General features: G+C 45.3%; 1 protein-coding gene across 1 annotated transcript in view; it reads left to right on the forward strand.

Moving 5' to 3' along the window:
* Positions 1–729: 729 nt before the first annotated feature.
* The window catches only part of LOC103358686 (fibroblast growth factor receptor-like 1), a 30,852-nt gene continuing 19,422 nt past the window's right edge, over positions 730–12,159 (forward strand). Inside the window, exons 1-2 of the mRNA XM_008283749.1 lie at positions 730–962; positions 1,848–1,943. Coding sequence (XP_008281971.1) covers positions 1,859–1,943 — 85 coding nt within the window. The 5' untranslated portion in view covers positions 730–962; positions 1,848–1,858. The remainder of the gene's footprint in view (positions 963–1,847; positions 1,944–12,159) is intronic.

The raw sequence follows: 12,159 nt of genomic DNA on the forward strand, positions 1-12,159 counted from the left end.
AGGTTCTTTGGCTTCCTCCAAAACCATATTGAGGTTAACTGGTGATTCTAAATTGTCTGTAGGTGTGAATGTGAGTGTGCTTGGTTGTCTGTCTCTAAGTGTAGCCCTGTGATAGACTGGTTACCTGTCCAGGGAGGATTAAATGGTGTATAGATGGTGGATTGGTGGATGTTAGTGTGGCATTGAAACTGATTTTAAATCTGACATCCTGGGAGCTGATCTGATCCACGCAGGGGCCAGTAGGTGGCAGCAGGGGTTCACAGTGTGGCATCACAGTGGTATTCATCACTCATAGCAAAAGTCATGAAACACAATTAAAGATGCAGAATTTGAGTATAATTTTGCAGAACTTTAACTGTAATGTGTTGCCTTGTGATGCACATCAGTCTGTTAATAATGACTGAGGTTTGGAGCTCAAATAGAGGAAAGTATCAGTACAATAAGGAGAAGTTAATTTAGCAGTGATATTTGCATTGTTCTCGGTAGTCCTCAGCTGCCATCCTGCACTAAGCTGGCGGTGAGACAGTGTCCGTGTGATGAGCAGCTCCGAGCGGCGGACGGATAAAGAGTTAACCGTGTCCGGACTGCGCGGCCTCTGATTGGCCCGCAGCGGCAGCGCTGGGACGGACAACAAGTCTCCGCTGAGTGCGCACTGGAAAAGTCACTTGGTGGTCGAAGCGGACTACACGGACCGGAGTCTGATGGGTTTTTTTTTTTTTTCTCTCCTCCTCACACAATTAGCACAGCGGGACTCGTGTTGTAATTTATGGAGTTTGTAATTTACACGAGTGCAGCCGTGAATCCGTTATTTTATCCCGGAGACAGACATGCGCGGTCCTGCTAGAGGTCGCTGGAAAGTCGGCCGCTGTCACTTCTGATTCATGGACTCAACACGGACTTTAGCTGCAAGTATTTCTGTCAAGAGGCTCGTACGAGGCTGACTTAATTCACTGAGTATCAAGGTACGTTCATGTTATATTTATATAAAAGCTCTGTTGGTTTATTTTGCATGCTCAGAAGCGCTGGTGATGTTTGACTGTTATGTGCAGCCACGAGTTAAAGCAAAGAGTTTTCATCAACTTTCTGCCATTCAGGGCTTCAGTTAGCTGCCTGGATATTCAGTTGAACTGGGCTCCAGACTTCTTCAACTTTACAAAAGCCCTAAAAACACTAATTAAAAACTCAATTTAGAGTCCCACATAGACCTAGTTGGACAGAGAAGGTTTAGACACATTTTGTATTAGAGCTGGCTAATCAAGATGGACTTTATTTTGCAATATTTATGATAGTGACAGTAAACCTCATTCATTTGGGGTTTAATTTTTGATATTTTTAGTCTTTCTTTGGACTGTAAAAGGCTCCAGGAGTCTAGTTTGGGAACCACTGAAGAAAACAGCTTAAGATTATCTTCATTTGCTGATTAATCGACTTATTGTTTGCTCAATAAAATGACAGAAAAAGGTGAAAAATGTTTCCTAAAGTCCAAGATGACTTCCTCACATGTGTTGTTTTGTCCACAAACCCCAAGAGATTCACAAGTAAAGAAATAAGAGAAATTAACAAGCCGTAATCGTAAAGTTTTGACATTTTTACCCATTAAACAATGACTCAAGCAGATTATTCTGTTCTCCAAATAGTTGGGGATTCGTTTGATAGTTGATCACTAATTGATTAGTTCATTAAGCAGCTTTATCTGTCAGAGAGATGGAAATAGCTTCACGATCCTTGGCATTGTTCAAACGTTTTATTTATGCAAATAATTTAAATTTCCCCAAATCCTCTCATATTGTTCTCAGTGTGTTGGTCCTGCGGTGTGATTATACACCTCGTGTCTGTATCTCTTTCAGATTTGGGGAATATGAACTTGTCTCTGGACGGTATGGGCATCCTGACGATTGTGTTGTTCATCTTCGAGGCTGTTTTACTGACCGACTGCGTAAGAGGTGAGAGCTGCTTCGTACCTTTTCTTTCTGTCTTTTTTCTGAGCTAATATTGCGTGTTTTAAACGTGAAAGGTAACACCACATTCACAGCTCATTATTAACCAGGCTGAATGGCTGGTTTCCTGTGAGCATGAAGGAGGTCTCAGTTGGGTCTTAACGCTGTCGCACCGAGAAGAGACGGAAAACTTAAAAACTAAAAAAAAAAATGTCTCTAAACAGAACCCAAAATCAACACGGGGCAGTGGAATGAGAGAGGGCAAGCCAACCCCTACCCCTGGTTTGTGTGTGTTTCAGTCACGCTGTGTGTATGTGTGTGAGTGTGTGTGTGTGTGTGTGTGTGTGTGTGTGCACATTCACTACAGCTAAACCAAACAAACATCATCCATCAGCTTCCCAGGGTGAAAGAACACAAGTCAGGGTAAGAGTCCAGCTCTCCCGTGGCCGGCCAAAGGACTGTCTCACATCAGCCTGTGTGTGTGTTCATGACTGAAACACTGCGTGGAGAGTGGGAGACCTCAGTCTGACCACAATTCATTGCACTGTTTATTGTGCCAGTATCAATACTTTACTTTATAAAGACAACTTACAGTGAGCGTGTCAACAGCTTGTGAATGACTGTGGAGGCAATTTCTATGATTTCATCCACCATCACTGACTACTGAACCGTGTCTGATGCAATCCAGCGGCATGAGTCAATGACAGAGGCATAACGTGAAACTACACTTCAGCTTTAATGAGAGAAATCTGAAAGCCAGACACATTTCCCCAGAAAATTACACTCTGGCAAAACAAGCAGGCTCTATAGCGCTCTCATTATTCTCCCGCTCAGCGTAGAAGTGAATTCAAGAGGCGTCCGATGGGTACAATACCTGCATGTGGCTATCATGGCTCAAGGTAGAGGGACAGGAGGGGGTTGGCGGCGGTTTAGAGGGGGAGATTAGATCTGTAGGTCTGCAGACAATGCCTCATTCACAGCGTGGCAGCCGTGCCTTCACGGCACGACTAAACCAAAAGTAAACAAGACGTGAGGGCTAAATCAGATTAGACAGGCAATTTTGTATGTTTACAGATTAACATATGTCAGTGAAGCACAAATCCAGAATGTGGACGCCAGTGGGACGGTGGCGAGTGGAAGTCTGATGAGCCTAAACTGATTTAATGTCAGACAAAAGAGAGAATTTACCGCCTGTTTCTCATAATTCCTCTAAAAGTGGTTGCAGATGCACAGACAGATGTACGCATCACAGATATGTCGCTGGCAGACAGTCTGAGTGAGAGGATTCTGAATGATGCTTGACAATCTGTGAAGTGTAAATATTCCACAGTTATCCCAGCAGAAGCAGCGATACATTGGACCGTGTTACAGTCCAAAAGCAACAGCTCGACTCTGACATGCTGTGAAATACAGTCAGGGGGGTTTTGACTTGAAACTTGTGCTTTAATAGTGAAGCGAAGGCCAGCAAAGCTGTAAAACTGCCCCCATAAAGTTTAACAATGTATGATGACATCTTTGACAAATGTAAATTAAATTATAAAGGACAGGCCCCCTTTAACTTGTGAGTGAAACAGTAAAAACACACTGGAAGTGTTACTTTACTGCCGTCATCTGAACGTTTTAGACGATGCACCTGAGAGGACAGTTAGGGTGGGTGAACGATTTTAAGCCTGTTGCTGTCAATCATCAGGTGACATCTGACCCAGGACCCCCTGCCCTCGTGCCACTCAGAGCCCCAAACACACACACACACATTCACACACGGACCCTCCCTCCCTCCGCTGCTGCAACTTTGCGACTGGCCAAGCAAGAATTATTTCTTAAGACCCCCTTGGAACCCCCGCACTTCCTCCATCCTAGCGCCTCCTGTCCTCCCCCTCTGGTGCTCCGCCACCCCCAGCAGCTGGAGGAGGTGCTCAGTGATGTGTCCCAGCAGAGCCTCTAATGTGGTGACAGGCCCAGGGACCACTGGGCTCCACTAACTGAGGAATGCAGCAGCCTGGACATATGGATCTGCAGAAATGCACCCTGGGAGAAACAGAGCGGCACCAGGTGTCTCTGCTATGCACCAGGACCAGCTAACAATAAACACACACACACCGAACGGCACTGTTTTGATGCACGGTAATTAGAAACAGCCGTCAAATATAGTCGCTTTCTGCATGTACGTGAATCTTTGTGTGTTTTTACACCACACACGTCTTTCCTTCACCTCTGGAGCAGTTTGGCGAAGTTTAGAGCAAGCAAACTCCTTTGCAACCCCACTGGAAAATATACATTTTATAGCAGAGTTACATCATGCTTTCATAACAAGAAGGTACTATGAGATAAAATGTATGCCAAGGGCTTTTAAAAATCACAAGGCTGTTTGGCTCCCAGACAGTTTTCCATTTCCTTTAAGCGTAATGAGGCTAGTTTCTCTGTAACAAAATGCCCCAAAGTCCTCTTATTTTTTAAATAGCTCCTGAATAGTAAGAAGGTGTAACAGTGGTGCCAGCAGTGAGCCGAGCTGGGCAGACGGGGGGGGAGAGCGAAGGAGAAAGAACTGGGCTGAAAAGCGGCCATGTTGCTGTGTAACTTGTTTGTTTTTCTTTTACAATCTTTGCACAACTTGCACTTTAATGCTCCATTTAGGTGTTAGAATTAAAATCGGTTTCATGTTACTGTTTCGTCTTTCAGCCCACACCGCACGGCGAAGCTCAGGGGAAGACAAACGCCTCCTTTTCTAGCTTTAATCAGTGTGACTGCTCGGTGCATCAAGCCATACATCCAGCACTGTCTGCCACTGGTCTCACACATGTCGCCCTCTTTTTCTCTGCATTTCCTCCCATTTATTACCAGTGTAAAGTTGAAGGAAGTGAGTTAAGTTAATGTGCTGTCGTTAAAACAAGGCATGAGCTGACCTTTACTCCCACCCTGCCTTTTCTCAGCTCTCCGAAGCCCCGTATTTACCGAGTCTGGGTCCATTTGCGGAGAACAATGGACGGATTATTATGTGCAGCAGTCCCCCAGGTTGGACAGGGCAGCAGTAATTAATTTTAAACACTCCTCATCCCTGTAGACTGGACTTATTTGCCATCCATTAGAGCAGACGGGGGGACTGGCTTTACTGAGGTGCTGCCATTTAGACGTGCGTGAGAAGAAGTTACGAGAGGGAACGAGCGCCGCTTTCGTGCGTCTGAATATATGCGTGCGTTTTATTAAGCAGGCTGAAATTACCCTGAGAAAAAGTCATGATAATGAGACATCCAAGGAGCGCTGTGCAATTTGGAAAACCTCAGAGGTACACCAACAACTATTCCCACTCCTCCTCCTCCTCCTCCTCCGTCGTCTCGTCTAAACCAGGTGGAAATAATATTCCTCCTGCTATGATCCCTCTGTTTCTATCACGGAAATAATGCTACCACCACTAAAACAATCCGTGTTCTCCATCTATCAGCACACACTGCTGACCCTGTCAGTTCAGGAGGAAACATTTGGAGAGAGGAATGTGTCAGACTTCACCCCTCGGAGGGGAAAGAAAGGAAAGGGCTGTAGCTGTGATAAGTAGTCATAATGGAGGTCAGTTGGTGTTTACTTTAGCGGGGTCATATAATCCCTGCGAGCAACACTCCCCTCATTGACTGACTTTAATGGCCACTTCAATTAACATTCATGTGGAATTTCAACAAGCCTTTCAGTATTTGTCACTTTCAGCTGTATGCTAATGTTCAGATGCACATGAGGAGAATTTTTTTTTTTTTTTTTTGCCTCCTTTTTGTTTTTGAAGAAAATCCCATGTCTCTGTGTGTACAATGCTCATTAGTTTGTTTGGGCAGTTGGCTCCGGGAGTGTTTTCAGACCACACACACTCTTCCTGCTGCCTGAATGGATTTGGGCTCGGTTAAATAGAATTCCTTTTGCTCCTGTTAACCTTCGCGAAACCCATGGAGCTGCTCACAAAGTGCACACAGAAGCGTCGGACGGTCGCCATTCACATGATAATTGACTCGATGCGTTCCCCTGCTCTGACTCGCAGACGTACGAATAACAGATTTTCATTAATTGACAGCTGCTTGGTGTTAAATACGATGATGCAGGACACTGTTTAGACTCGGCGGCTCAGGCTGCCGTGTTACACCCTTGGCCAAAGAAAGCGTGTGGACTGAGGGACTGGAAGCGAGCCTGTAGGTGGGGGCGAGGGTCCGCCTTGCTGGAACCTTACAAGTGACCTTACAATAACATTTCAGCCCCACAGTTGGATGTGTTTGTCTTGCGCAACCCCTCTTTCTAAGCTTCCTTGGTTTCTCCAGTCCCGCTCTGTTTTCTCTTTTCTTGTGGGGAGCCAAGTCGTGGAGACCCTCCCCACCCCCTCACGGCCTCCTTCCTCCCCGTTTTGTGCTCCACAGCTGTTCGCTCAGTCACTTCAGTAAGTGAAATGATGAGATTCCAATTGCTCTCCTCTTTCATCCCTCAACAGGAGAAGTCGGTTTTGTTTTCCTATAAATTTTAACGTCTAGATTTATGATTTATGAGCGCGTATGTAGACAGGCGGTGCAGAAACTGAAACTTTTCCTCCATTTTTCTTCCTTGGCCTTGCTTCTCCCGCCGCTTTCCTCAGTCGCTGCTTCCTTGTTGCATCTCCTTCAAGGCGTGCACCATGACAACATTTTGTTGCCTCGGGAAAACATCCATACTGTACACTCTATGCGATGGCGGCCTTGGAGATGTTTTCTTGGACTGAGCAGGTTTGTACAAGTTCAGGGGTTGTCATTGTGATGTTAGTGAATAAAAGGCAGATTTAAAGTGCAGAAACACTATCTGCCCCATCTTACTGTATGTGCTTGTTTGCTGTACTTGCCACAGCCTGCTGAAGTCTCATGCTGACTTATCAGAATACCAGATCAGGCAGCCAGAATGTACCTGTTGAATATCATTTAGAAGATGAGCTTTATCTCTCAGCGCATTTCCGCGTGCCATCAGCTCTCCCGCTGTATTTTCTTGTGTTTACGATTTTAGGAAGCAGTCGAGTGTTCGTCAACTTTATAATCTGATAGCACACATCGGCGCCTCACTTTGTAAAGATAATGAAAATGTAGTCTGTCTTTATTTTTCTGCTTCCTCCTCCTGTCTCTGAGCTTTCATTGGAAATCACTTGACAAACAGTCACACACACACACACACACACACACACTAACCAACCACCCCTGCTATTCTGCAGTTAAAAGGTTGATTGAAAGTTATGGTGGTGGCAACAGTGATGGCTGGCTGGGCCCAAAGAAAGCGCAGCCAAGGGACGGCTGGGATAACGAGCTCTGAATGAGGCCTCCGCTGCCTTCGACACGCACCCCCAGACCCTCCTTCCAGTTTCCATCCTCCACCCCCCCCGACCCCCTTCCTGTCAGTCCACCTCCGATGGGCTTCAGTGAGACCCCACATGGCTTTGTGGCTTCCACTTTGTTTTTCATTAAGGATTCTTTTGAGTGACTTCACAAAGTATTGGCGCTTTGTCCCCATTGATCGAGGCCGTGAAGAGTCGGGCCTGGACGGCTGCTTGTCACAGTGCGTCAGAATTTTTTTGTTATTGTGCGCGTGTAGGCTGTCATGATGGAATTTGTTTGCAGCAGCAGTCTCTCTCTCAGCACTGAAAGCAGAGGCGGGGAGGCTGAGAGGCCAGGGTTTTTTTCTTTTTTATTTAGGGGACCCATATTGCTTCCGTAATGAGTGGAAAAATATGTCCCCGTTCTGACATGAAGAGTGGAGGGGAGGAAAAATCATTTCAGGAGCAAAGAGTATAATCTGTCATATTTTATAGCAGAGCTACTGCAATCCCAGACTGGAATTCTGCACCATGCAGTGAGACTGATTTGATTTCCTCATGCACAGGGATGTGAGTTTTGGGCCTTGGATCAGCCCCCAGCCTGAATGTACTTGGACTTCAAGGCTTGGCAGATGGGCACACAGCACCATTCATACACTTATTGTGGGTCTTGATTGACTGTTAGCTGTTCTTTTTGTTTATTTTTAGCTATTCAAGCTGCATAACTTCAGGAATGCCAGTGTCAGCTGCTCAGTTGGTCCAGACTGAAATATCTCAGCAGCTTTTTGGTCGGATTGCCATTAAATTCTGTACATCGATGGTCCCCGGAGAATGAATGTTCCTTAGTGATCCTTTGACTTTTCTTTCGCCTTGAGCTTTTCGGTTTAGGTTGAAATATTATATGTGTTGGATGGATTGTCGTGGAATTTGCGGCAGATATCCAAGTTCTCGAGAGGAGGAATTCTAATGACTTTGTTGATTCTCCGAGTTTCCCGTCAGTGCCATCACAGTGAAATATATCGGCTTCTCCTGGTGCTGCAATAAACCGTCGTGAGTTCACGGTCTGTGCTCCACCCACAGTTTGGGAAGCTTGAGAACCAGGGATTAATTGCAAAGTTTAACGATTATAGTGTGAAATACAGTTTTACTGCCACTGTTCCTTTTTTTTTTTCTATTTTTAAGATCTAGGTTTTCAGCAAAATGTAATTCATCATGCACCACCTCTGTACCAAGTTTCATGGATCTTGGCCTGGTTGTTTTCGCATAATCCTGCTCACAGGCAAATAAACCAGATACCTTGGTGAGAAGTAAATCCTTAAGTCTTGATTTGGAGTTGAAGTGACAGCATACAAAGACAGTGAGAGGAACGATAAAACCATCATGTGCTTTCTGATTTTTCCTTCCAGACCACCATGTCAGTGACTTTTTTATTTAAATATCTTAACAAATATTAAACAGATTGCCGTGGATTTTTACAGATTACGTGATCCCCAAAAGATTAATTGTACAACTTGACTTGACTCCCTGACTTTTTATCTTGTGCCATCATCAGGTCAAAGAAAACTTTGGTTTATGGCCAAATATCTGCAAACTAATGACATTCCTACCAGCCTCATCCTCCTCGACTGTGTGCTCAGTGTTAGCAGCAGTTCAACATACCAGCATTATCGTCGTGAACGTTCACTTCAAAGCGCCGCTGTGCTTAAGAGCAGCTTCACAGAGCTGCGAGCACGACTGCAGAGTCTCTGTTTTGTTTATTATTTCTGAAAGCTCCCTTTTTTTTTTTTGCAATTATTACACAGTAAGAAATATGAGAATTCAATGATGTAACAGAAGTCTCTGCAGCAGGGCGTCTGTTCTGGTCGTCAGCCGGCTGCTCCTGTGCAGGTCACCTCGATAAAAGGACTGTATAAGTCTGTGTAGACAGTTGATGAACAAAGAGAGAGACAGACAGACTGGCAGACAGAGATGGATAGAGGGCAGTGACCTTTGTACAGCTGAGCAGTAAGGTGAACTGGGAAAGCACTGAACAAATTGTCACTGTGAAAGGGCGAGTACCACATCGTAATGACAGGCTCAACAGCTCCACGATGACAGATTGATTTCAGACAATATTCCTGGATTGTCAAGAGGCCCCATTGCTGTCAGTGAGAGCTTTGCCAGTTCCTCCACCCCCTCCCTGTGTCTCGCCTTGTCTCTCCTCTTTCTCCCGCTCTGTCTCGTCTCTGTCTCACCCGCCTTTCTCTTTTCCCTCACCCGCTCCTCTCCTCGCCTCTCCCTCCCCTCCTGCCCCTGTCTGAATCGCTCCATTCTGCCCAAACGCTCCTGCTACATCACAGTCTGTCACTGGTCCTCTCCTGAAAAGACCTCGTTGACAAAGGCGCTGGTGTAAAGCGCTTCCTAGTGTCATGGAGATTGGCTGATCCTCAGACTGTACGCTGGTGTAGGTTTCCTGGAGATGGAGAAATGAGGAGCGCTCAGCGACAAGCTCGGCCATCATCATCATTATCATCATCATCGTCGCACAGATGTGACCACCAGACACACAAAGACACACGCTTGTGTGTCCGCCGGTGACAGCATGTCTGGCTCAAAATATTCTTGTTTACAGCCTCCGTGCTTCTGTGCCAGTCAGCGGCTGAACACAACCAGCCACACTCAGGTTGGACAGTTGGTTTTTTTTTCCCACTGTGGAATGCAGCAAGGTTGCAGGAGGAAGGAGGAGGAGGGAGAACGGCGGGAGTGGCAGGATGCACCTCGCTGTCGACTGATAGAGGCCGTGAAAAAACACAAGCGTAGCGATGAAGAGGAAGTCAGACAGAGTTTATTGTCCAGAATGCATGCTCTGGAACTGTTGGGCTTCTCATAACTCAAAACACTTTCTGTGTGTCCCAGAAGAGAACAAAAACAGTAAAGCGTAAACACTGGGATTCAAGGATTCAAGGTCTTTATTGGTCACAAACACAGGTATACATGGTATAACGCTCAGTGAAATGGGTTGTGCACCTGTTCCACACCGAAACAACAAAAAGATAAATAAGAATAAGGAATAAAACACACAAGAAATAAAAAATATATGAATGTACACATTTATGTAGCGACAGAGAATTAGCAGAAATAAATGAATACAATTTCCAAACAGTGCAAAAAGGGAATAAATCAAATAAAGAAAATAATAATAAGATAATGTACATGTGTATATACAAGGTGAGGATGGATGCTTTGTCAGATTTGATGCCTGTTTATTTATAATTTGACCAATTTGTTTATCGCGTAAGTTAAACCCAATTTCTGGTTTCGGAAAACTTCTTAAGAGTTCAAATCAGTGTTTTGTTTTACCATATTTAAATCTGAAAAGGTTTCGTTGCACAGTAATTCCCCCAAAAAACACAAAAGACGGTTTCTGTTACATTATTTTGTTGTTGTCTCTTAAATAAAGCGTCTGCTTGTGACCCCGACGTCACAGTTCTTGGTCTTGGTTTGAGTGAAGAGATTGAGAGCAGTGGTGGCCAAAGCTGGAGGGTCACAAAGCAGTGATCAGTCAAATGACGTTTAAAAGCGATTAAAAATAGAATAATTATTACATCATTAGTTGCTGTGCTTGCTCAGTCCTTCAGTTTATACATAGAGATTACTTTTATGTGCACACTTTCTAATCTATATTAAACTGCTGGAGGGTAACATTGTGTTTGTCAGGCTGTTGTGTTCCTCTGTGTTGCCTTCATGCCCGTGTTTGCAGAGGCTTCGTAGTGCTGTGTTTGATACCTCAACTGGTGATGGTCACAAGTCTTTAGAAATGCTATTCTGGGCTATCAGGAGATGTAAGATTTGGGAACATCTGCACGAGCCAAAAGCAAAAATACTAAGAAAATACAGGAGCCAGAAAAATAGACATTACTTTCTGTTCTTACACCGACTGAATCGTCCTCTTGGATTTATTTTTTGACCCTTACGTGGATCCTGAACACAACGTTGAGAACTGGCGGATTGTTTGATCAAGACACCGTGAACCGCTGCTGTAGAGGAAGAAGTATGTGGTTAAATACTAATCCAGAGTGGTGGAGTTTAATCTTTAACACTGTTTGTTGTCTCTGCGGCGGTAGGAATGTTCAGATTAACGAGTCTTCCTGCCTCTGAACTTCCATATCTGTTTGAGAGCGACTAAGAATCGATTGACTGGCAGCGCAGGGCAGCAAAAACGTGTGAGCGCTCACACAATGTCCCATTCAGAGCCAAGTGGTCGGCCAATCTCCAAACATATTAGACGGACGGTAATAAACAGGTGCTCGTTGGTGCCCTGCTTTGTAATGGAGAGAGAGGGAGGTCTGTTTGAGTGTGTCATGTGGCTGAGGCTGAGCCTGGGCCAGCGAGTGGGGTGTGAGATTGTTGGGATTCCTTGTTACTGCCGCCTGGGCCCACCTAATCCCCTTCACTCCCCCATGCAGCCCTCCTCTCCTTATGAGCTGTGTGTTAAAGGAGGCCTCTCTGCCATCTTAGCCTCTGCTCTCTGCCACTCTCTAAATCAGCCCTCTTCTCCTTAACCCTCGCCCTGCGACTCTCTCCGCCGATTCGTTTTTATTCCTCTGCCCTCCTCCGGTGCTCTCTTTCCGTGTCTGTCGCTCCGTTATGGCCTTTCTCTTCCTTCGCAGCCTCCCTCCTGTTGCCTCTTCCCCCTGATAAGTGGCCCTAAGCACACACTCAGCCCCTGTGTGTGCACCAGGCCTTAGCTTAATGGAGTGAGATAAAGCGACTAGAGTGCCACTCGCTGTGCGCTCTTTATGACAGGGCAAGACCGGCGTGTTAGTCACTCGCATTCGCATGAGAAGTTACGCCACTGAATTAATGTGCTCACAAGAGGGGAGAAAAAAGAAAGGGTGATTTTTAATTCGATCAGAAACAGATTAACAGAGTGCTGGTTGTTTT

This window comes from Stegastes partitus, unplaced genomic scaffold, assembly GCF_000690725.1.
Source record: "Stegastes partitus isolate 25-593 unplaced genomic scaffold, Stegastes_partitus-1.0.2 Scaffold8, whole genome shotgun sequence".
Lineage (NCBI taxonomy): Eukaryota > Metazoa > Chordata > Actinopteri > Pomacentridae > Stegastes > Stegastes partitus.